The sequence below is a fragment of the Mytilus trossulus genome, chromosome 1 (assembly GCF_036588685.1).
Source record: "Mytilus trossulus isolate FHL-02 chromosome 1, PNRI_Mtr1.1.1.hap1, whole genome shotgun sequence".
Taxonomy (NCBI): Eukaryota; Metazoa; Mollusca; class Bivalvia; order Mytilida; family Mytilidae; genus Mytilus; species Mytilus trossulus.
In genome coordinates, this window is record NC_086373.1 from 48,585,390 (window position 1) to 48,613,108 (window position 27,719).

Consider the following 27,719-nt stretch of genomic DNA (forward strand, 5'->3'; position numbering starts at 1 on the left):
TTCAGAGAATGTTTTGTTTGAATCAGAGTGATCCTTTACAAAGTAGGATTTATCACTCCCTAAGACAAGATACTTGTATCTAAGTTGACCATTCTTTTTTATGAAGCAAAGCTATACAAACTCTTTAAATTTGTCTTTTAGTTTGAAATGTGGAATACTTGTTTAAAGAGTAGAAAAGTCAAATGTGTTAATACAATTACAAGATGAAAGAGAGTTAGATTGTATGTACTCTATAAGATTTTTGGAGTTTTTAAGTATCCACAAAAGTGCATTTATATACTATCCTTTTAATCTGTAACAAGTAAATCACAAACATACAATAAAAGTCCTGCGGACTGTTATTTATTTGTGAGTGAAATGGTCTGGTTTGTTCACCAAAAAATCCTTTATTTTTATATAGGCGTTTAATCCTATAATATTCTTGGGTGAAATAAGAACGTTTTTTTCAACTGAGAATTAGTTTTTTTGTAATATTTTTTAGACAATATAGATTTAATAAATTAATTATTTCATCTTGTGGAAAATCTTTATAAATGATGATGATTATCATACAGGATTGACTTTGAAAAATGTATAAACACATTACGTTCTCGTTATTTATATCATGTTTTGTTCTCTTTATCAAACTTTAGAATAACTTGTCTGACAAGTCGAGAAGGATTCCCTGTCAATGCAACTGTTACGATGAACGTGACTGATTCGGCCTCCAAAACATTTAAAATTCATGGAATTTCTGAACAAGTGGACATATTATTTGAATATACGGTATGTGAGAACACTATAATGGATGTACATGAAAAGCTTTCTCTATTCAATTGGAGAAAAATTCGTTTATGTAATGAAAAAGGTCTTGTTTTAATACATGGCTCTTGTATGTTTAATTTGTATATTAGAGCTGTTTCACGTGTTACAACAGCTATAACTCAGGTACTGACATGAAATATATTTCCATTTTATAAATAAATGTTCTTAAAAATTCTAGAACAATCAAACTTCTATGGTTCTCCTACCACAGAACTCAATGGTTATATTTTGAATATCGTTATATAGTATAAGCTGTTATAATGAACATGTGTTGGTACATACTTTGAAATGAAAGGCTGAAACTACTTTTAGCGTCAAGCGGTAGTAATTCAAAAAAAATACGGGATCTTCTCAATCAAACGGTATAATTAATTTGTAATTTTGGTTTCTTGACTTATTTATTTTATTCTCTTGTTTGTATTTTGTATTATTTTTCAGCAATCTTGTATTAAGAGTATTTTCCCCACGAAGGGACCAATAGCAGGCAATACATTGCTTACCATCAAGGGCGATAATTTTGAAATTGGATCTAACCTTTCTGTGAAGATTGGTAAGACGCATTGTGATATTCAAACGTAAGTATATAATACAATACAATACAAATATGTTTATTATAGTGACATTGTGTATAACAAAATATGTACAATATTGAAATATTTCAATTAAATTACAATGGACCTATAAGTCACTTCAAATAGATACTATAGTATTATTTCAAATAGTGATCAGGAATTTCAGTATATTTATTTTTCTGTATTATGAATTTATATAATCCGACAAAATGTGACAATTTATTTTGTTTCATTCCTCTTTCAACTCGCGCGGAAAAGATGACCGTGTGATGATTTTGAATATTTTTTACATTTAAAAAAAAAGATCCTTTTTGGTCATGTTGCTTCTAACGTTTCTCTGCAATAATACACCGCAGCGGTCAAATACATTGATTTAAACATAAAATTGATGTTTTTATTTATTTCAGAAAAGCAACTATTTTGCACAAAACTTATACATTGTAATTTTCATTTTAAAATTTTCATATTTACAAAAGGCATAAGTTAAATGTCCTCATTATTAGCATTGTGTCTTATCTATTTTCTTTGAGACTTTAAATATGTTGCCTTTGATGTTTAACCCTCAACAAAGTTGTATGCCAACATACCTAGTTTTTGAGGTATTGTCCTTAATCAAAATATTCATGAGTAATATGAAATTGTTACGTATGTTTTGTTTCAAAAATGGTAACGTATCAAAGAACCTGTTTTTATCAAAAACCATTGCAGTCGGTTGAATTGAGTTTGACGTGCCATTTATACAGCCATTTCAATATAAAGTTATGTATTTGTTTTCTGATAATCAAAAAATAAAAATCTAGCATGAAAACTAATTATAACGAGCATTCCATATTTTAGGAAAAATGACACAGAAATGTTTTGCCTCACACAATCTTGTGAAACATGTGAACAAGCGTTTGAAGGAGGAAATATTCAAATGTCTCAGTGTAGGTTGAGCGGTGATATTGTCATAGCGATTGATGGTGCATCATATCAATCAAAAGAAGACAAGACGTTTTGTTACATGTCAAACCCGGAGATTATTCACAAACCATCAAGAAATAGTTCTATAATGAGGTATTTATATATTAATATAAATATAGTATTCCAAATGTGAACTGACACTTACACTGAGAGAGCTGAAGGATTATTGTGGTCGTCAGAACCTGAAATAAAAAGTAGTAGCACAGAAAACAAAAATTGGGGATTGGACTGCAAACATAAGGTGTAAAGCCTTTGATGTAAGAGACAATAAGAAACCCCCTTTATCGAAAAGAACTCTTTTGAAAGATTTGGGCAGTGATAATCATGTGTCGGGAACGTTTAATTTATGCGACTGAAGACTCAAAGATAAAAATAGAAACAATGAAAAATTCACTACGAAATTCTTGAGTGTCAAAAATGCATTTGTGGGTACAGATATAAAAACAAATCAAGTCAAAGCGGTACATGCAGTATGTGACGATTCCATTTTAATAACTTTTTGTTTAAATTTTAAATTAAAGAAAACATTAAAAACTAATTGTCACTGTTCTTTTAATGTACTTTGATATGTCCAATAATAATTTTTTTCAGCGGAGGTTTAACCATTGACATTTTTGGAAATTGGTTTAATTCTGTTACCAACCATGGTATACTATTAAGTGTCGGTGACGTTAATATAAGTTCGGTAAGTTTATACATTAATCGGTTCATGATTGCTCTAAGTTAAAAAAAAAAGTTCATTGAAAGCTAGGTATTCAGCATGTTCAGTTATGATTTTGTTTTAAGTGTATAAGTTATAAGTGTATGCTTCCTGCTGATTTAATGAGTCAGGTCATTTTACCGCGCAATATTATCTAATATCCTGAGTCCTTAATGCAACAGTGTAAGTGTTGAATTCTGCCTTTCATATTGTCTTTGTTGTGGACGCTATGCGACAAAGGGGGAAATAACTATATTTGAGAATTTGTTTATTGCAGTTGACGGTCAACTTTCGTATTTTCTGTTTTAGTACTTATGACCACAGACAATGAAATATTGAATAAACCATTGTGAAAATGAAATAAGTAGTAATGTATATTAACATTCATTCCAGCCTTGTAGAATGAAGAATTCCGGACAACTGTTAGTGTGTTCTACTCCTGATTTGAAATCCGTATTGAACAAATCTGAAGATGTTGTCGAAGGCCGCTTGACTGTAATACTAGACAACAATCCAGTCAAATCGTTCTCACTCATGATTTATCCTGACCCAGAATTAGACTACCTAGATGTGGACACACGACTTAAAGATATTGAAATGAAGGAAAAAATGTTAGAACTAAAGGTAAATGAAAACTCATCAAATATATCTGGCTGTAAAGCCATAAAACCAGGTTCAATCTACCTTTTCCTACAATGTATTGTACCAAGTACAATTCTTATCAAAACTATATATTTAAAATCACGTATGTTGTCTGTTCGGTTTCTATAGTATATAAAAAAGCGAACTATAAAAAATAAAACAATCAAACTGATAAGTATAAAATAAACTGATGACTTATTGAAACTTTAAACACAACATAGAAAAATAACGACTAAGTAAAACGGACCCCATCAACACTGGGTATTATCTCATGTGCTCCGGAATTGTAATCAGATCCTGCTCCATATTTGACACTCGTCGTGTTGCTCATGTTAGTACAAAATATCACATATTCCTTCTTTACTGGAAATTTCTGTTTTGAAAGTCACGTATCATATCATGTTGATACATAGTCTGATATGTATTACAGTGATTAAAGAATGGGGTCCTTAAGGTTAAGCAGTTTATAAGAAAAGAAGTTGGCAGTATCCTTTAGTTGTACTTTCCGCTATATATATGATGTTCTTTCACAAAATATTTCAACATTTGGTGACCAGGTTGAACGCATCTATCCCATCGAACTAGAGATAAAGGATACAACAGATAAATTTAAGTCTGTCTCATATCTTGACTTTGTTCTAGAAATTGACAATGATGGTCGGTTGAAAACAAAAATATTCGACAAAAGAGATGATTTCAGCTTCCCAGTTGTGAACTTTCTATTTATATGTAGCAACATCAATGCAGCGCCTGCATTGGGAGTACATATCTACCAACTGATCCAATATTCCGGGCTTCTGTTATCTATCAATATTTCTTAGATTGAGGGTTGCTGCTTACAAGAAAGTTATTAAACCAAGGGTTTCAAATGGTAAAGTTGAAATCATCCCTTCGTAAACTTTACGGACGCCATCGCGGCGTTTTACAGATGATAGTGCAAATGTTTGTTATGTCGTGACTACAATCCCGTTCCCTGTTAACGAATGTGACCTACCAAATTAGACGTATTACCAGATTTGTAATTACATGAGCAACACAACGGGTGTTAGATATGGAGCAGGATCTGCTCATCCTTCCGGAGTACCTGATATTAAACCCAGTTGTTGGTGTGGTTCGTGTTGCTTAGTCTTTATTTTTCTAAGTTGCGTGTTGTGTACTAGTGTTTGTCTGTTTGTCTTTTTTTAGCCATGGCGTTGTCAGTTTTTTCGATTTATGTTTGAATGTCTCTCTTGTATCTTTCGCCCCTTTTATAGCAACTCATATTGTTTTTTCAGGGGCGATATCTGAATTCTGCAGCAAGAAAGGAAGATTATATAATAAAAATAAATGGATCCCGTTGTCCTGTTATCGATCTTCATCAAACTTATCTGATATGTAACCTTTCTCACACAGTTCATATCAAAGATGTGTCACTACTTGTAGAGGTAAATATTATATCAAACATAATTTCAAGAACTCTGCTAGCCTTGTGATTATATTACAAGATGTCCTCATAAACAAAGGTTCACGAATTGGCGATAGAAAAGTTCTGTATTAAATTTTCTCCTGAAACATTGACCAGGGTTACTTATAAAAAAACAAGGATATACGCTAGAAAAGAATTTCATTAACGAAATTAAAATATTTCCCTGAAAATATTTTTTGCTGTACCCTTTTTTTCATGTTTTTACATGTGATGTCTTTACAACTTGAGATACTCGGATAATTTTGAACCATGATGCCGTTTCTGTGATTTTTCTCAAATTACAATCGCAATGTGAACTGTGGAACTCAATTTTGATGGTTATGAATACAGCATTTCCAAAGATTTATATTCTAAAAAAAAAAATAAAAAAAATAATTAAAAGGTGACTTGATCTGACAAATAGAATTAACATACACAATAGACCAAAGAACATGGGTGTAAGAAACTATTTGAAAACTTGCGACATTAAACAATGAGTAAACAGTGAGCTATACGAGTCCAACTATAAAAATGTAAAAATAAAATGAAAAAAACAAACGGTCATAATCATAATCATAAATTACAAACACAAACATTTGTAACAGGTGTCAACATAGTTTAGAGTGTTCATCCTTCCTCATGCTTAAAACGGTCAAAATTTAATTTTTCTTGAAAACTATTAAAAACATATTGACCGTCCTTAGTAAAACATCCATCTTGGACACTTTTCTGTTTAGTGTTTTTTTTTATATATATTTAACAGCATCAACGGAAAACTTGCCAAGGTTTTTCTCACATGACAGGCAACTGTTCTGTTCTGCGACGAACTAAAAAGTCTGCGTTGTACCAGTAGTACACTGTTCATTAAGCACAATATCAGTATTAAAGATAATTTATATCTTTTGGAAGAATTGTAAATGTGTCTTCTAATTGGTAGAGTAAACTAGATTTAATTATTAAAAATATGTAAATACATTATGTATATCTTATTTTTATGAAATCATTCAACAGTTTCCTCTACCACAAAACTTAAAACAAATAAGTTAAGGTAAAGTGTATATAACATTGCAATGCATTTCATTTAAAAATGAAAGAACGTAAAGGATAAAAAATGTAAAAGAAACCAATATGAATAAAAGTAAATGTCGTGTTAAAAAATATTCAACATCAGCGTAATTTATACTGAACATTTATCTTGTTAACTTTTCAACATTATCGTTATATTTTGTAATTTACTTAAAAGGTATCTGTAGGTCTGAACTGGAAGACGGAGTTGGGGTATATGCAGTTTTCCCATAAAGAAATTGGTCAGAACCAAATACATGTCCACCTTGCTGGGATTTTTTTGGGCACGTTTGGTGTTTTGATTTTATGTCTTATACTTGTCATGCGCAAGAAGCACTTAGGAGTGTTTCGAAAGAAGGCTACAGACGAGTTTTCCGTTGTGTATTTCAATAGCCCAGAAACTAGAGGCCTCATGGATCCGCCTAGTGATACAGGTAATTACAAATTCAAAAAGTCCTGTAAATTTTGATCCAATTCAAAACATGTTACCTAAATTATTTTGAATATACAGCAGCTGTGTTATTTACGCAGTCAAACTTCATTGACCGTATATGTATTTGTCATTTGTGACTGACAGTACACTCATAGACAAAAGTTAGTTCTCACTCAAAAAATGTCCCATCATTTCAACTAAAATCGCTTTATTTTTTTTAAACATTACCAAGTAACTGTGTGAGCAATTTTTATAACAAATAGATACCTAGATATAGAATAGTCTAAAGTTGTTGTCGCTGTGTTCATGGTGTTTGTTTGGTCATAATTTTTGTGAGGTTCGTTTTCATTATCTGTTGGGTTCAACATAAATGCAAATTTTTACGATTTTTATTCGGTTAGAAATAAACTTATCAGAGATATCAGGACTAAATTTAGTATATACGTCAGACGCGCATTTCGTCTTCAAAAGATTCACCAGTGACGCTTGAATCCAAAAGAGTTAAAAATGCCAAATAGAGTACGAAGTTGAAGAGCATTTATAACCAAAATGCTTAAAAGTTTTGCTAAATACAGCTAAGTTAATCTATGCCTGAGGTAGAAAAGCATTAGAATACATAGCAAATTTTATAATAAATATTTTGTTTTGAATGCACCTCGTCAGAAAATAAAAATGAGCATGAAAAATTATAATGTATAGATAAACAATAAAACTTTAAACATTTCTTCATCTTATGGTATTAATATCGCATTGTTTATAATGACGTTGAAAATCTATTTCCGAATAGTTTTATTTACGACGTCATTAACAGAACAGTTTCAAGGACTTTTTAGGACGTTCGCTGCCTATCAAAAGAATATGCCAAATGGTTTATACTCTAAACATTTCCTTTTGAAAAGTTGTTGTAGTTGCAGTATATAAGGAATAACCAATCATGGTCTAGAAATACCCGTTTTACTTGAAATTATAATTGATTATGAGCCAGTTTTTAAAACACAAATTCAGATCACAATGGCTAAAACATGTATATTTCTAAATACGTTTTATGCACAATACATTGTACAGAAAGGGCACCAGATAATTTCACTGCCATGCAAAAGTAGAACAATTTCAGAATCAACTGGATCAGAAATAAAAGCAGTTAGATAAATTTGCCATTTGATAAAGAACTTGACATTTTGAAGTTTCCTTTGAGCTCGGCATTATTTTGATTTTTGTTGTGGTTTTTACATTAAAACATACAATTATTCTATTAATCATGCAGTTGTGATATTTTCATTATTTGGGAAATTCAAACAGATAAGGAATATATATATGCTTATTTAGGCATCTGAAATTTCAATATCAGTAACTATATACAACATTTTCTGTTCGCGAGGTATTAAATCGAAAAAATTTATTCATTATATGCAATATTCATAATAAATGCATGCTTAATTTACAGTATTCACGAAACTTTCCAGTGAGAATGAATTGATAAATTGAATGCTGGAAATTTGTTTCAAATAAAACTAGAATCGGGTTTATAATTCATGTCCACGTCAATAGGATCTGAAATTGTTGTGTTTACTCATAAATCATTCTTCTACTTATGGAAAGAGGACATATCAATAATTTATTTTATATCAATCACAGAAGGATATTAAAGAATACACATGCATTTGCAATTGTTTATTGTCATTGAAGATTGAAGTTTTGTCGAGCCGAAATTACCAAATATATATAAATCAAAAATTCAGGAAATTTAAATCGAAATCTTCTATCAAACAAATTAAAACAAATAATGCCTAAATTAGAACAGCACGCTTCTTTAATAAACCACTGAATGAGTTAAATCTACTGATTTGGGTTTTCAAGTATGTAGTCAACCAAACTTTACATCAGTTTACGCTTGAATTGGATTTTTAACTATTATGCAACCAAATATCGTGGACTGAGAGTAGTTATGCTGTTAAAATGCATGTTGTTTGGTTGTTTTCACTGATTTGGTAGACTTGTTTAAATTGCTAACGGGCTAAGTAAGACATACTAAAGGTTAACAATTTAATGCCTTTGAGAGACATAGAAAATTTGAATCTGCTGTATAATATACAGCCGCGCGTTTTATTGCCGTAAACACACATTTTTGACAATCTATTCTGATTTGATGATTTATGCATTAGGTAATTCATCCGCGGAGCAAAGAACACCTAGATATGTCAAACAGAAAGGACAGATCGGTGAAGAGCTTATTGTTAAAGGGGCTACAGGGAATTCTCAACCAAAATTTGACGCTGTTGGAATCGTTGACATGCTGAAGGAGCAGAATATCTTTATTGAACGTGATTTGGTTAGACTTGGGAAAGATATTGGCCAAGGTGAGCAGATTATTTCAAAATACATTTGTATGTCGCTCTCCTGTAATAATGTTTACATTAGAAATAACTTTGAACAAACAAAACCATTATCGACAGGGCGAGTGTAGAAAAAATCTGATGTACAAATACAACATTGCAAGCTGATTTGTTATAATATTCTGAAATGTGATGTAATGAATTTACAAAAAAGTACTAATCTCAAAAATAAAAATAATTAAATCTAAATATTTTAAATTCACTTCCTGATATATAAATAGGGTTCTTACATTGAGAAATCTAGTGTCAGCTTTCATAGTGCACTCGTGAATGTTGTTTATCCATGCACATTTTACCTTCATTGAAAATATACTCTAACAAGGATATTAAGAAAACTAACTTAAATAGTTTAATCACGTTTTATGGGCGTCGATACACCATGTACACTATCTCAAAAATCAAAGTTTTGTTTTCTGTTAACGTTGAAAGTTCCTGAAGTCTTTCGTCCATTGAATTTATGGTTTATTCATGTTCCAGATAATTCAAAACCAATCGAAACGACAGCGCATGCCTATTTGTAATAGGCAATTGTTCTGTTGATGCGCATTGTCCGATCCGGATCTCCATCTTTTCTGAAACATATCCTTGCTCATGATATATGGTATTATGAGTGGCTATCTGTACTCTGCTTTCTATTTTTTTATGAGAAATTAAATGATGTTATGGAAATGATTTTTTTAATTATAAAATAGTTAGATGTTATTTCTTTCTTTCTATCAATTACGAATGTCAGGCACATTTTTTCACAGGAAATTTTGGATGTGTATACCAGGGTTACCTGCGATCAATGGACGAAAAGGACGAACAACTTGTTGCCGTCAAGACAGTTCTTAGTAAGTAACAGAGGGGGAAAGCTACATGTCTTGCCTGTTTATTTCAATTCATGACTGTGTGTAGTGATAATTTGATATCAAATATAACTATTTTTGCCCATTTGTATGAAGGTATATTCTCTCTAATTACTATAAAACTTAAACAGAAAACAGGAACAGTAATGTATTTGAAAACAAAAGTCATAGGATCGACCATTTGTAAGATCTACGTAAAAAATAGCCAATCATTATGATAAAAAGAAAAAAAGCTTTTCAAAAACAGAGTTGATCGTCTCTAGTGTTAGTTTGTATCCATTGCTTTGAAATTGTTTTGGTTGTGAGTGTTTCAGATGAAGGTTATTTCAGTTGAACGTTACGGCCATGAAAAGATAATAAATAATTTACATTAAATTTAATGAACCACATTTGCTAGGATGACCGACTCCCTTTAAACAAAAAACGATCGACGACCTTTTGCATATATATTTCGAACAATCAAAAGTATCCCCTTCTTAAAAAGGGTATGACAGTAAGTCTCAAGATATCCTTCCTTCGTTTCTTTATTATTGATGACCCGAGGTCAGGCTTGCATTATATATTTTATAGAACTTTAAATCATCTCAGAAATGTTTGATCATCAATTTTTAGACATGTAAACTAATCAGCATTCTATTCTGTATTGATTGATTGATTTTTATTAACCTCCTCTTTTCGCACTATCACACTATTTCTCGGTGGTTATTTTTTTTTATTGCGGGAGGAAGCCAGAGTGCCCAGAGAGAATTACTGACCTTCTGTAGGAAAAAAGAAAATCCTAGTAAGGTAAAAATTATGATAGGTGTTGAGTGAACTCACTACCTCATTTTGAATGGCTAGTGATACAGTAATTCGACTACTGAGACCACTCGGCCACCTAACTTTATATATATATATATGTAGTCTAATATATTCTTATGGCTATAAATAAATTGCAGAAACAGAAGTACAGGACATAAATGCAATCATTGATGAAGCTATGATCATGAAAGATTTCAATCATCCAAATGTGATGTCACTGATTGGTATTTCTATCGCTCCTGGTGAATTCCCATTGGTTATCATTCCGTTCATGTCAAATGGTGATCTACTGTCTTATATTCGAAGTGCTAACAATGTAAGTTAAAATACGTATGTGTATTTCCCTTTTGTAAGTTATATATAAGCTGCTGGAATCCGATGATATATACATATATATATATATGAATAAAGGCGTTGTGATTGGTAGATTCAAATTCATCATAAAGATTCGTCATGTATTTCGAAGAACTATTTAATGTTAAATTTTACAAATATGTGTTTCCAACCACACGTTCCGGGGGTAATATTATACATTTATTTCCCGTGCATGAGGGAGATATGAAGATTTTGTCATCCATGTTTCACGAAGGATGTTCCAGAGGGAAATATGATTTTCGAGGGTGAGCAAATCTTCATATCTCTCGAAGCCAAGGGAAATTAATGTTTTATTCCACTGCCCATATGCCATTCGCTTGTTTTTGTGACTAAACAAGACGTACACATTAATAAACAATACGGACCAAACGTTAAGTACAAGTCTTTTTGTTTTAAGGTCTAGATTTGCATGATAATGTTTTTTGCTAGCGCTATTTAAATAATAAGAATTTCAAAACGTTATGTACATTAATCGAGCGTAACGCTGCACGATGTAGTCCCGATATTTAGAGGGGAATGATGCACATAGGGGAATATGAAGATTTGTTCAATGACTCGTGATATAGTCGCAACCAATCAAATAGTGTTTAAAATATCAATATATATGTACATTGGAAGAATTTATCTTGAACGACGTTACTCGCGGTCAACGTTTTAAAACGTTTTGATCTGGAGGTTTTAAAAGATAGTACACTGTATAATAATTTCGTTTTAAAAAATTTTTTTAGATCTAAAGCCAAACAAAATTGATTTATTATTGTGTATATTGCGTTAAGCTATTAATATTTAAAAAAAAAAAACAGATAAGAAAAACATTTTTTAGACGAATATCGTATGTTTTGAAGTTCTACATGTATTAAAAAAAAACAATTGTATTTCGATTTGAATTTCCTGCAGAAGCCAACTATTAAAAACTTGGTACAGTTTGGACTAGATGTGTCTAGGGGCATGGAATATCTTGGCAGTATCAAATTTGTACACAGAGATTTAGCAGCCAGAAATTGCATGTAAGAAGTTTAGAATTAGGAATCTATCAGAAAATAGAAATTTTAATATTCCTTTTAAATCGCACTTACACATTGTTTGTATCCATATAATATGTATGATGGCTGCAACAGTGAAATCGTTTAACATATTATAGGATAAGTATGTTAGTTTAATTGATGTTGGGAATACTTGAGAATATATATAAATTATAAAAGAATTATGGTATACCGTCGTCTGTAATTCCGTCAAAACTGCGTTCGTTTACTACAGTTTTCTTGAATCAACTCGCTTGAAATTTTAACTCAACATTTGGATTGACGGAAGAGATGTTTTGTTGTTCCATAGTTAAATGTCCTACACTTTCAGAATTTCGCATATTGTGCATATATGACTCCGGTTTGCTTGAACATGTTGAATGGGCATTCCAAAGTGATTGAACTAGAACTGTTAAGTTTAAGAATTTTTTCACATAATAACTTGAGTACGCTGGAAATGATTCACTGTAATCTTTACATATGTGTATGAATCTGGTATGTTGAACGTTATATTAATAAAAGACAATGTTTACGATTTCTAAACTACATGTAACTTGAATATGCCTGTACCTAATCACTACCAAATTACCAATCTTATTGGGAAAGGTGAATGTACACGTTTCATTTTGAAAATGTTTCAGTTTATCAGAGCCATACCAAAGTTATTGTACAGACACAGTCATAGTTGATGCAACATCTATACAACTAAAGACATCCTCATATATGTGTTCTACAGACTCAATTTGTTAGTTTCTGTTAAATATAAAAAGAAAAAAGAAGATGTGGTATGATTGTCAAGGATAACTATCCACAAAAGACCAAAATGACAAAAACATTAACAACTATAGGTCACCGTACGGCCTTCAACAATGAACAAAGCCCATACCGCATAGTCAGCTATAAAAGGCCCCGATAAGACAATGTAAATACCTTCTTAAATTTACATTTTATGTTCGCAGCAATAGTAAAATGCACGGCACCGGTTTAATATGTGCTCTTAAAGCAGATTTTTACTTGAATTGTTTTGTAAAAAAAAGGCTTATACTCAAAACTATCAGATAAAGATCGAGTCAAAGGGATTGTTGATGTTTATTCCACTCCTTGCACTCAAAGTCGAGTGGTTAAAGAAACTTTTAAAACCGGACGAGAACCATCCACTTTCGGTATAAAATCTATCAGTGATGTCAATGTAGATAGGAAACGAACAAAACATGCAGGAATTTTGGTTCTAACTATCAAAAAAAATATTCTAAGTTCGAAATTCGGTATGGCAAGCAATAAGGTAGATTTCAGTTCATTTTTTTGAGTTTTTTTTCCGAAGTTAGATATGTTAGACATAATTAAAAAAAAAAATGGGTTTAGGTCAAAAAGTGATAATAAAAAATGGACACATAAATACATGAATACACATATAAATGTATGATGCAGCTTTTATACAAGAGACGGGGCGATCAAATACAATTCTACTTTGAGCAGATGATGGATAAAATTATTTCGATTATAAAAATATCGCAATTTGTATTTGGTATGAAAGAAAAACATTTCGCACTTCCAACTATTTAATGTAAGAATATTTTCCATTCGCACATCTAGACTATTGATTTATCTAACAGGATGGATGAAAACTTAAAAGTGAAAGTAGCAGACTTTGGATTGGCCAGAGATATCTATACCAAAAATTACTATAGCAGTGACAATAAGAAAATGTTACCAGTAAAATGGATGGCACCTGAGAGTTTAGAAAATGGGACCTATAGTACAAAATCAGATGTTGTATGTAAATTAATTGTTATATACATGTTTATTTATATTTGTTTATATGTATAAGGCACCAGTTGTTATAAATATTAAATTGAAAACATTTGCTTATTTTAGTCAGCATCATATTAAATGTCAAAGGGCATTACCGTGTTTTGCTTTTTTGGAAGTTGTGACATTGTTTCTGACATTGCTCATAGTATTGTTAGATAACAAAAAAGTATATTCAATAAATTCAAAAATGTATAACATGTATAAGATGCTGCAAAACTTGCTTTAAAATGCAATCATAATATCGGTGACATATGTCACACCAGAAGTGCTACTGTGGTCAATATAATAATATATTTGTTAAGGGGCCAGCTGAAGGACGCCTCCGGATGCAGGAATTACTCGCTACATTGAGGACCTATTGGTTACCTTCTGCTGTTGTCTTTGCTATGGTCGGGTTGTTGTCTGTTTGACACATTCCCCATTTCCATTCTCAATTTTAAATCAAAATAACTAAATATATATCTCATCATTGAAAACCCAAATATTGTAAACGTTTTACAAAGCATCCCTAGTCACCAAATGATTCTAAAATGCCTGCATAGAAGGGAATGCATCGCTGTTTATGTCCTGACATTTCAAGTTTTATGAATCCTCTTTGATATTTAAATACCTTTCAATGCAAATATACAGAGTAAGCCAATATATAATGACATAAATTCAAAATAAGACCATATATATAATCTATTTGTTCGAATATTTAAATAACAATTTAATTTGATTTGTTTATTGTAGTGGTCTTTCGGTGTAGTTATGTGGGAATTAATAACAAGAGGTGCTGCACCATATTGCGATGTCAACAATTGGGATATGCACAAGTATTTGTACTCGGGCAGACGCCTTAAACGAACTGATTTCTGTCCTGTACCATTGTAAGTTAAAAGATCCATTTATTACTAACGAATATAACTAAATAGCACAAAAATACCTAATTATTGTGAGCTTAGAAAACAAACATTTTGTCATTAATATACGTCATGCTATAATTAAAGGGGAAACAATTGATATTCAAGATAATGGGGAGGAGGAATTTGAAAAGTTGAAACGAATATCAAGACTGCAAACGAAAATAAGCATGCGTAGCAACAGAGAAAAAAGAAAAGAAAAAAAAGGCCAAAATTAAAATCAAGTTAAATAATGTACCGTCTTCGTAATGTTCACTGGACATAAAAGAGGAACGAAAGATACCAGAGGGACAGCCGAACTCGTAGTAAAATTAAAATGACAACGCAATGACTAAAAATATAAAGACAAGCAGACAAATAATACTACTACAGAAGACACAACATAGAAAGCTAAAGACTGAGCAACTCGAACCCCACCAAAATATGGGGGGAGGGGGTGATTTCAGGTGCTCGGGAAGGGTTAGTAGATCCTGCTCCACATGTGGCATCGTCGTGTTGATTATGTAATTACATAAGATTAACAATTGTTTTAGAATTAACAGCCATCATAAAACAGTACCATTGATTGATTTATAAGGCAGATAATGACTTTGACGACTTTGAGTACAAACTTGTGGTAGAAAATACATGATACGGGTTCGATTGCACACAACACATGTTTTATTAACATATTGAAGTAGTGTTATGAAACAAAACATGTCTTCACAATATTAATAAGATTGAACTGTTTTGATGTTCGAGCAAAATGCCCAACCAAACTTGTAATCAAAACTCGAGTTATCTATTAATAATTGAGTATAGTTGAAACGAATAAAATGAAATATCTTTTATATTAATTATCTAGTCATAGATAGATATAGGAAGATGTGGTGTGAGTGCCAATGAGACAACTCTCCATCCAAATAACAATTTAAAAATTAAACCATTATAGGTTAAAGTACGGCCTTCAACACGGAGCCTTGGCTACTTTTGTATACTTTAATGTGTTCTTTTTTTTCCATTTGATTAGATATGATATAATGATGAAGTGTTGGGAATTTGACCCAGACGACAGACTAACGTTTAATGAGGTGAATAAGAGGATCGCTGGGTTAGTAGAGCAAGAAAAATAGAAAAGTAAAAGACAACTTTGTTTCGAAATATACAATAACTTTCATTTCGATGATGAACCAATGAAGACATTTTATGAATTTTTGAGAGATTTGCCAAAAAAAGGATTAGTATTTTGTTAAGATTTTTTCAGAAAGGTACTTTATTTCATGTATTTTTGTATTTTATATATGGCAAAAACATTCAGTCCTTCAAATTGTCTTTGAATCAAAACTGGCAGGGATAAGCTGACAAAATATCATGAGTACCAACTATCGTTAACTGGAATCCATTTGTATTACGCTAAACTGAAACATATTTGATCAAAGTGTAGAAGTCAGCATAGAACTAGCTTGCATCTTTCGTATGTGGGATATACTAAAATTAGGGATGTCATTAGGGATACAATGCTTCGATGTAATTCCTTAAATAAAATAACGGACGACATGTTCGCCGAATGCAGGGAAACTGCAATATACATAGCTGTATATATTTATACATAAATGTTATGTATCGAATGGAAAGCAATTTTTTAAAATGTTTTAATTTTAACATGTTTATTTTTATCGTGGTTTCGCTTGCTGTTTGATATTTGTGTTTTTTTGACTCCACAAACAGGATCCTTTGAACAATGCAATGCCATGCTTCAAGAAAGTGTCGCTCTCTAAGTCTCCTCAATTGTAAAAAAAACATCATGTAACAAGAACTATATATAATTTACTATATTTTTGGTCACATGACACAAATAATATAGCTATTCAAAAATATTTTTTTTTAAACCTATAAGAATGAAATACTATTATTTCTCCATTCATATTTGTTTTTAAAACTAGCCAAAAAATGGATACTTCTCATCACAAATAGTAAGAATCTAGAATCCACTACATTTTGATCGTTCAGCTATGAAATACATAAACCGATATTTTAAACAATGATTACTGTATCTATTTTTTTTGGTTTTATTATTTTGGTGATGTTATTCTAACATTTCATTGTAAATATAAGAATACATTGGTTTACAACTTGACATAATACCCACACAGTAATACATATAAAAGCTGTATTAACCGTTTCATATTTAAGACTTGCAATTTTGCAATGCAAATTAGTTGATTATTATTTTTTTGTATAAATTAACCCTTAGTGTTTATTTATATATATAAAAAAAGAAGATATCAAATAGGAAATGATGTCCATTTTTGAATTATACTTTTGACGTGGCTATAAGTTTTTATACATCCCGCCATTGTGATATTGTACTATAGTCATTTTTGTATCCTTGTTTTTCTTTTTTGCTTATGTATTTTGTCTATAGAGTGACAACAAGCCATTATGTTTTTCGTTGTTCCAATACTTTTTTATATAGTAGTTAAGATTATAACATTATGTTGACTGCTGTATCCCATTTTTTTTAAACATTTTTTACTATATTGGCTGATGCGTTTGAACTTTTGATTTTGTCATTTTGATAAAGAACTTTCCGTTTTGAAATTTTTTCTTGTAGTTCGGTAATTTTGACATTTGATATTTTGGTTAGGTAGTTACATTTGTTATTGTTTTGCAAAACTAAATACCTTATGCGCACAAAAGCACGTTATTTTAGTGAAAAATTTACATAAGGATGTTCGCTAATGTTTTAAAATAACAAGCATTTCAAAAGACTGTTATGAATTGATAGTATATTTGAATAAAAGAACTAAAAGAGTAGAAAAAATAAAGGCTTTGTGAGCTTATTTCTGAGATGTATATATAAATCCCTGGAAAATTTGACGGGAAATTATTCTACATAGATTTCCCATACAATTGAAATTGGCACACGTTTTTCGATTACAAACTATAAAACAAACAAGACTTTATTTGCACTACATGAAGATAACCAGATAATTTCGAAAAGCTGATAATAAAGAGTCCTGATCCCGAAATCCCGAGGTCCCAAATTTAAAGAAATTAACATCCTGACATCCCGAAAGTCGAAAAAAGAATTCCCGAATCCCGAAATGATCAATTCCGAAATCCCGCCCTTAAAAACACCCGATCCCGAAATCCCGAAAAAGATCCTACTATTGGAACAATATGAAACTTAATGTAATTATTTTCACGAAATAAATGTTGACATTCAGAATGAAGAGAAACTAAAATCTGTTTACGCCTTAGGAGTATCTGAGCAAACTAGCATCAGGTACGTCTAGTATATACGATCAAATAGAAAAAAAGAAAATATGCGACGATTGCCTATAAAAATTTCTTCACAAATGACACAGAAATTAACAACTATAGGTCACCGTACTGCCCTTCAAAAATGAGTAAAGCACATACCGCATGCTCCGAAATGACAAAAATAAAACAAACAAAAAACTAACTGCCTAATTTATGTAAAAAAAAGATAACGAAAACAAATATGTAACAAAGCAAGAAACGACAACTCCTGAATTACGGGCTCCTGACTTGGGACAGGCACATTAGAATGTGGCAAGATTGAACATGTAAGATAGCGGGTTTAAAACCCTCTCTCTAACCTGGGACAGTGGTGTAACATTACAACATAAAAATGAATAATAATTATCAGTTGAAAAAGGATTAACTCGTCAGATGGATAACAAATACACAGAGTGGACATATATGTTTTTCTTTCATTTTTTTACCTAAATAAGGCCGTTAGTTTTCTCGAAGAGAAGGCCGTACGGTGACCCATAGTTGTTAATGTTTGTGTTATTTTGGTCTTTTGTGGATAGTTGTCTCATTGGCAATCATACCACATCTTCTTTTTTATATGGTTGAAAATTACAAATATAAAACACCAGTCTAAGAAAACTTAAAAGCAGGAACATCCTTAACATATCAGCCATTTTTTGTAGTTGATACCTATGCGTAAATGTATGTTAATATCTATAAAATTTGTTATTGTTAGACACGAGTTAAAAACTATCGACCAAAGTTTGCTCTTTTACATTTATGCCTCGTTCACACGTACATTTAATTCGAATTGAATTCGAATCGAATGCGAATGAAATTCGCAAATCGCATTCACACACTCTTCTTTTTTAATTCGAATTGATTCGAATTGGCTAATTCGCATTAGAAATACGCTTTTGTGAATACGAATTAAAAGTTGACGTCGTTTGGACAGTATTTTTAAAAGCGAATTTGACGCGCATTTTAATTCGAATTATAATTGACGTTAGGACGTAAAACGTTTCGAACGCGAATTATACTAATTCGAGTTAGTTATTGGGAATCGAATTCCAACTCAGCATGAAAGGTTAGTAATACTTTCAAGTTTCATTCGCTATTTTATTTGATTTTTCAGAATATCAATTAACTAGTTTTTATATTTTTATATTTAGAGACTTAGCCTTTATAAAAGTAAGCTTATAGGTGCTAAACGTGTGATTTGATAGTCTGTATATATTTATTATAATTTGTTCCATTCTTTAGTGTAATATGTTTACTGCGTATGTCACGTGTTTCATGTTTTAATATCATCATGTAAGATTGACTTCAAACGCTTTAAAATTTGACAAATATATTATAGACAAAGAGAAAAGGACATTTAATATAGAAACATTTACAACTGGTGATGGTCCTCTTCAAATTAAAGGTGACACAACAATTGTTTGTTTTACCACATTTCTTGTATATCATAATAAATAAAAATGTTCAATTTTGTTTTTAAATTTTATGAACGTGTGATAGACACTGTTGTACATACAGGTAGTTAACAGCCTATCATGTATTGTATTCACACTAGTCTTGTCCCGGTGCTTCTCTTTTGCGCCAATTGGTATTTCATTTGCGCCAATTGGCATTTTATTTGCGCCAATTGGCATTTCATTTGCGCCAAAAAAATCTTTCGTTTGCGCCAAGATAAAACCTTGTTTAAACACAGTTCTGTTATAAATCAACTTGATAATATAAAACATAAAAGAATGCACTTCATACTGAAGTAAAACATTGGAACAGTTCTAAGCATGATGCAAAATAGTAAAATAATAAGTCTATCCTGGCACAAAACTTGTAAGCGATAATCCTGATGTATTCATGTTGGAAAAATCCCCCCTCTAATGGACGTACCATATTGACCAAAAAGATAGTCTTGCAGTCCATGTCAGTTGATATACTTACTTTGCAAGGTTTAATTTTATTTGGGGTACCACTAAACGGCTTGTCTCCAATTTTCCGAACATATGATCTAATGATCTAAATGTTTGGTCATACAAAAAAATACAGACTAAATTATTCTGTTTACACAATGGTTTATATCTAAATTGAAAATGTCCATCTTGACACCTCGAACACCTGAACACTATATACAACTATAAACCTTAGTGACTTTCAGCTCCAGAAATGAGTATGGCATTGAACTCGCTCAATTATCAAGGGGGAATACTGTATAGACAATCATTTTAGAGGAATGAATACTTAACTTTTCCATTATATCTTACCTGAATTATTTACCTTTAAAATGGCGCAAATGAAATAAATCCTTGTTGCGCAAATGAAAGATTGTAATTTTCAAAAATTGCCGCAAATGCAATGCGCCCTTAACACGGATTCAACATGCAGATTAGTCCGAGATTACTCTGACGTAAAACGGCTGTTATGCCAGACAAGCTGGGGCCGTGGGACGCCCAAGCTTGTCTGGCATAACAGCCGTTGGACGTCAGAGTAATCTCGGACTACATACATACATACAACACTTGTCCATTATTGAAAACACTCAGTCATGTGTCCTCGTGTGATGGATGGTTTTTATATCCTTGTATTTTTCTGCAATCAATTTTTATTCTTCATGCCCTTTTACTATGAGTGTTCTTATACTCGCAATGACCATTATCTGTGATAAAATTATATATGCGAACAAATCTAAAAGGTTTCTACGAATGTTGAAAATAATGAAATAAGCTTACGTTAACGTTAAAAAATGTTTAAAACAAATAGTTTTGATGTTGATCAGAAAATGTAATACTGTTTTGTATATATATTGAGTGCATTATGGTATCATATGCGAAAGATTTTATCAATGATTAAACATCATTAAAATTCTATTGTTTGTTAATAATTACTTTAAATTGTATAAATGCTTTTTAAATTTGATTAGAAATAGGATGTGTTGCATTTCTAATGGCACTATTTCTCCCCTCAATAACAACATATACATGTATCCCGAAAAATGACCGTGTGTAGGTTTTTTTGTGCATATTTATGTTCTATACTGGTCATCGCAATTTAAAACCCGAATGCACTCAAATACGTTTTTAGTATGAGGAAGTCCTATGATAACCCCAAACGAATGGCATTCCAATTTAGATTAATTGTTTAAAACGACAAAGCGTTATTAAGCTTTCCAAAACTGTTGAAAGGAGACAGTATGTTTAGCCGCCTCCAGAAATCGAACGAAAAAACAAAATATTTACAATTCCATTTAAATTTCATCACGTATCGACTAATATAATTTGAATGTAATCATGTATTAAATCTACTTTAAATTATTTCATGTTTTTCATGTAGCACCAAAAGTGGAACTGTCATTTAGCCCTAAGCGTCTGACCATATTTACCTGCAGCATAAACCTACTCATATTTGGTATATTATATATTGTATATGGTTTTGTTTGTTTTTTAACGCCACTTTAAGCACTATTTGCTACATGTTTTTCGTGGCGGCAAGATTTTATTGGCGGAGGAAACATGTAATTCCGAAGAGGTCAACAAATGGTATAGTCGCCAGATTCAGTGGCAGACGACATAGTTTGGCACATTTAAAAAAAAAATAATTTCACAAAAAATGATTGTAGTTTCGTCTAAATTTGACCCAGAGTGAACTGACGATGACGACGACGGAATGCATACGCCAAGTGAAAAGAAAAGCAAAAATTACGAAATTCTTTCAAAGTTTGTCACTTTTAGTTCATACCAATGTATTTAAACAATGTAAAACTTAATGTTCCATGTCGGCATGCCCTTTTCAAGCATACTTTTTTTATGTCATAATAAAGACACAAGAAAGACGACAACACATGATATAACTTTTCCAATCTCAACAACAGCATAACGTTTCATGTCAATACAGGCCCGTAGCCAGGAATTTCGAAGGGACGGTTATTTGGACTCACGAACTCGACTTTAACAGTCATAATTCAGAACGGTGACTTTAAAAGTGCTTATTTGTTTTCAAGAAGGAGTTCATTCGAACTACCCCTGGCTACGGGTATGCATAAACAGAAACTCAAAATATTCAATCTGGCAGTTAAAGTCCCCAAACTAAACTAGAGGCTCTCAAGAGCCTGTATCGCTCACGATTATACTTGGGTTTTTGAAATCATATACAAAAATATAAATTTGGCTAAAAGTGACAACACAACCTCATTTATAAGGAAAGGAACATGTTTAATTTCATTCAAAAGTCCCCAACTGGCAGCCATCTTGGATGACGGATCGGCTACGAAGTTACAACACTTGGTCAGCACCTCATAAGGAACATTCATGCCATGTTTGGTTTTATTCCATTCAGTGGTTCTCTAAAATAAGTCATTTGTATGCATTTCCCATAGAGTCCTATGTTAAACTAAGTCCCCCGCTGGCGGCCATCTTGGATGATGGATCGGCTACAAAGTAACAACACTTGGTCAGCACCACATAAGGAACATTCATGCCATGTTTGGTATCATTTCATTCAGTGGTTCTCTAAAAGAAGTCATTTGTATGCATTTCCAATAGGGTCCTATGTTAAACTCAGTCCCCCGCTGGTGGCCATCTTGGACAATGGATCGGCTACAAAGTAACAACACTTGGTCAGCACTCCATAAGGAACATTCATGCTATGTTTGGTTTCATTTTATTTAGTGGTTCTCTGAAAGAAGTCATTTGTATGCATTTCCCATAGGGTCCTATGTTAAACTAAGTCCCCCGCAGGCGGCCATCTTGGATGATGGATCGGCTACAAATTAACAACACTTGATCAGCACCCCATAAGGAACATTCTGCTATGTTTGGTTTCATTCAATTCAGTGGTTCTCTAAAAGAAGTCATTTGTATGCATTTCCCATAGGGTCCTATGTTAAACTAAGTCCCCGCTGGCGGCCATCTTGGACGATGGATCGGCAACAAAGTAACAACACTTGGTCAGCACCTCATAAGGAACATTCATGCCATATATGGTTACATTCAATTCAGTGGTTCTCTAAAAGATGTCTTTTGTATGCATTTCCCATAGGGTCCTTTGTTGTACTTAGTCCCCCGCTGGCGGCCATCGTGGATGATGGATCGGCAACAAAGTAACAACACTTGGTCAGCACCTCATAAGGAGCATTCATGCCATGTTTGGTTCCATTCCATTCAGTGGTTCATTGGGAGAAGTTCAAAATGTAAATTGTTAACGACGACGGACGACGGACGACGGATGACGGACGCCAAGTGGTGAGAAAAGATCACTTGGCCCTTCGGGCCAGGTGAGCTAAAATTGCAAGTTTTTTTTTTAAATCGTATGGGAGATTACTTTCATCAATAGTATTATACATTTCAAATGCCTCGTTCACACGGACATTTAATTCGAATTGAATTCGAATCGAATGCGAATCGAATTCGCTTATCGCGTTCACACACTCTTCTTTTTTAATTCGAATTGGCTAATTCGAATTACCAAATTTGAATAAGAAATAAGTTTTTGTTTTAAAAATACGAATAAAAAGTTAAAGTCGTTTGGACAGTAAAAAAATTTGACGCGCATTGCAATTCGAATTAGAATTGACGTTAGTAGAACGTAAAACGTTTCGAATGCGAATTGTACATGTATATACCTTTTTTTATAGTCTCTCATAACTCTTTTTAGAGTGGCTCTTGTTTTATATTGTAATATTTAAATTGTAATATTATGTAAATGTTTTAGAAGAGGTGAGACTCAAATAAATTATTGTCTTGTCTTGTCTTGTCTTGTCTTGTACAAGTTTTTGTTTGCTTATTGCTAATTTGCTCTTTGATTTGCTATACAGTGTAAACCTTCTCGCTTTAAAATTAAAAATCAATACCCATTAAGCACCATATAACGGTTATTGATTTGTTAAAACTGTCGTGTATAGCAGTTAAAACAGTTGTTTCAAAAATGAGTTAATGGTTTTGATAAAAGAATAAATTGATATAATATCTTCAAATAGAATCGTACATTAAGTTTAAAACAAAACAAACACATTGTTTTTGTGTTTATTAGAACATACAAATAGACCTTTTCAATATCTCTCGATACCTACAGTTGACAACGACTACGACAGGTAAAATGTGAGGGGTCGTCTCAAAAATTAAAAAAGGGAGATCATTATTGATTTTATTGCTTTCATTGACAATGATACAACTTTCCTACAGAGTCCGAATGACATGGATTTTTAAATTTATCTAAGTCACATTTCATGTTTTAAGATGTTGAGCTTTCAGCTGTCCTGTTGAAATTTGGAAAAACTAAAAGCACGTTTTATTTTAGTAAATATTTAATCAAACAATGTTTTATGTCTGTTGACAAGGGCAGCACATGTTTCCACAATGTCTGTCAGTTTTGGCCTTGAGTGCCTCCATAATGTACTCAATACTTTGTATCTTTTCAATTCACCAATTTGATGTTCCACTTCAATTCTGTATTCACCAATCACTCGATTAAGTTTTCTGCATTTTTGCGCCTGTCCTAAGTAAGGAGCCTCTGGTCTTGTATGATTTTTAATTTTAGTTTCTTGTGTACAAATTGGAGTTAAGTATGTCGTTCCTTATCACTGAACTAGTATATAAATTTGTTTAGGGGCGAGCTGAAGGACACCACCGGGTGGGGGGATTTCTCGCTGAATTGAAGACCAGTTGTTGACCTTTTGCTGTTGTCTGCTCTATGGTCGGGTTGTTGTCTCTTTGGCACATTTCTCTTTTTTATTCTATAACCAAAACTATATACCGGAATTGAACACAGAGAAAAAAATATTGACCCGATGAAAACAAAACAAAATATAGCAATGGCAGAGTATAAACAAAATCAACACAATTTTTTCTACTTCTTGTAAGAAACCAAAAGGTCATTTTCAGGAACGGGGGAAGGACACTACGACGGAGGGACAAGGTATGCTGTTTTCTTGTCCAAAATGAGTTTGAAATGTTTTAAACAAACTCTATAGTATAAACCAACAACTTAAAATATAATTTTAATATCATACGCAACTATGTACCAAAAAAATGCACTTCTTAAATGTTGTAACCTTGAAACGAGAAGTCAATTATATATTTTTTTCAAAATTCATCAAGGAAAAACATCAACTCTCACAAGATATCTTGAAGCGGAGAAGTCCGTCGATGAAAAATAGATGTGATATTTTCCTTCCACTTTAACAATCATTATGTGATTTTCGCTCCAGAAATTGAATATGTACATCAACTAAGGTGAAGATCGGTGAAAAAACACCAAGTTGGTCGTGTTCATAAGTGTGAAACGGACGGACGGACAGACTTGAAAGTAATTATTTTTTACAAATTTTGAAAAATTTCATAAAACCTATTACACCAACGATCATTACTAGCATGCGGCAAATATTTGGTGAAGACTCACATAATCATTAAATTGAAGGGATGCATACTGATTGCAGTATATTTTTTTTTATCAATTCAACATGAAATTTCTTCTAAATACATACAAAATAAGAAGATTATATGATGAATATATATATATATATATATATAAACGAGTCTAAATTGAAAACTACGTTCAAACCTATGATTGCGTTGGATAAAAACCGCAATTTTTATACGTGTGCATGTCAAACAAATTTCGTTGTAGAAGGGTCTAAAAACAGCACAAACAACATTTTCCAAAAGACCAAAAAAGTGAAAAAGTATATTTAAACAAATCGCATTTGACTAACAGGTCGAACAACTGATGTTCTTTAACCCTGCTGACTGCCATTGACGATTGCCAAATAAAATTGATCACAAGATGTAACAAAATGGATCTGAATATAAATTTAATACGTCACAGAAAAAAAAATTAAAAAAAATTGTTAACTTGTGGCTACGATGTTGTGCCATAAACATTCGGTGTCAATATTTCTTTAGTACACCAGATCTAGATTTCGACAATATATGTCTCTTCAGTGATGTTAGGGATCGAAACGGTATTTGGAAGGCCATATAATTTACTCTCAATTTAAGATTGGCTCTTGAATTTAAAGAGACAATATAGGATGAACGGATCATATAAACCGGAGGGAAAATATGATACATGCCCAAACAAAAAATATAAACGAGTCTAAATTGAAAACTACGTTCAATATATATTTATTTATTTGGTTAATATATATTCTGAAGCTATATATAGTTAACTCAGTATATAACCGCCAATCCAATATGTTACGCAATGAGAAGCGGGATGTTTTTTTGTCTTTGAGACGACCCATCCATTTTACCTGTAAACTGTAGGTGTCATTAGTCGGTGTCGAGAGATATTGAAAAGGTTTAATACTGAATTGTCTATAAATTTAAGTGCTTTATGGTATTATGTTTGAATTTGGAGTTAATAACAGATTTGTCAATTTTTTAACACAAATCCTCACATTGGTATAAATACTTATTCTAATACATGTACAATGGGTACAATAACAAAAACCTTGCATTGGCTGCAATACGTGTCGCTATTACGACTGCATTTACGACTTTCAAACTGCGAATAGACGGCAGCAACTCTTCAACCACAGTACTGTTATTCCTAACTAGACATAGATCCTTTACAGCTCGTTTCTGGTTGTTTCGAAACATTAAGGACAATCATATAATTAAGTATGGTATATTTACGGATCTTCCATTTATTTACGTGTGTTGCGATGATATACATGACAACATCCATTGAATATTCAGAAGTGCAAGAGTTGCAAAAAATGTTGTTGTCGAACTATTCCAATATAATTACACCTCGAATTGATCAAAGTAATCTGGTTGCAGTGGATATAAATTTCTATTTGAATTCCGTCATCAATTTTGATGTTATATCTGGAATTATGTCATTCAGTGGATCATTTATTTTAAATTGGACGGATGAAATAATAAGGATGAAATGGGAATCATCTGGTTTATCAAATATCATTTACACGCGACTAAGATTTCGTGATGTGTGGATTCCTTCTATATATGTTCGAAACCAAGCCAACACGGATGCATTATGCCAGCTTGCCAGTACAGCAGGCGGTGTATCATCTACTGTGACGTATTACCGAAATGGTTGGGCAATGTTAGTGTGTACATCGGTCTTGAAAACCACGTGTCATACAGATGTTACTTTTTATCCTATGGATACACATAAATGCAATGTGACTGTTATAGCCGGTAGCCTAATTCAGGATATTAAATTACAGACAACGATGTCAACCATATTGACAGATTACGTGTACTCAAATTCGGAATGGTCGATATCCTCGAATGTAAGAAATTCTTCAGATTCGCCTGTTCCTGGAGTAGATTTTATTATAATCTTATCTCGGAAACCCACTTTTCTGATGGTAAATTTGCTATTTCCTGTAATGGTAATTACTATTCTAAACGGATTGTCCTTTTTAGTTCCCATTGAATCAGGTGAGAGACTCTCCTTTGGAACAAGTTTGCTTTTAATGTTAGTTGTCTTTTTGACAACTGTTTTGGATATATTACCTTCAACAAACAATTCGCTTTCCATTTTTAACATATTTGTATTGGGTCAATTGATATATAGCTGTTCTTTAGCGTTCGGTATAATCATAACATTTTATTTTCATTTTCGTTGCGGTGACAAAGAAGTTCCAAAGATTTTGCAAAAAATGGCAACCATTATTCTTAGAAAGGAAAATAAAATGGCGTTTAAAACAACG

At 32.2% G+C, this 27,719-nt stretch overlaps 1 protein-coding gene across 1 annotated transcript in view; it reads left to right on the forward strand.

Annotated features, from left to right (window-relative positions):
• Positions 1-17,005, forward strand: part of LOC134726260 (hepatocyte growth factor receptor-like) — a 40,852-nt gene extending 23,847 nt beyond the window's left edge. The window contains exons 7-20 of the mRNA XM_063590664.1: positions 633-765; positions 1,243-1,379; positions 2,214-2,432; positions 2,931-3,024; positions 3,433-3,663; positions 4,956-5,105; positions 6,369-6,624; positions 8,786-8,980; positions 9,766-9,849; positions 10,803-10,981; positions 11,938-12,047; positions 13,676-13,835; positions 14,607-14,743; positions 15,786-17,005. Of these exons, the coding sequence (XP_063446734.1) occupies positions 633-765; positions 1,243-1,379; positions 2,214-2,432; positions 2,931-3,024; positions 3,433-3,663; positions 4,956-5,105; positions 6,369-6,624; positions 8,786-8,980; positions 9,766-9,849; positions 10,803-10,981; positions 11,938-12,047; positions 13,676-13,835; positions 14,607-14,743; positions 15,786-15,888 (2,188 nt within the window). The 3' untranslated portion in view covers positions 15,889-17,005. The remainder of the gene's footprint in view (positions 1-632; positions 766-1,242; positions 1,380-2,213; positions 2,433-2,930; positions 3,025-3,432; positions 3,664-4,955; positions 5,106-6,368; positions 6,625-8,785; positions 8,981-9,765; positions 9,850-10,802; positions 10,982-11,937; positions 12,048-13,675; positions 13,836-14,606; positions 14,744-15,785) is intronic.
• The last annotated feature ends 10,714 nt before the right edge of the window (positions 17,006-27,719 follow it).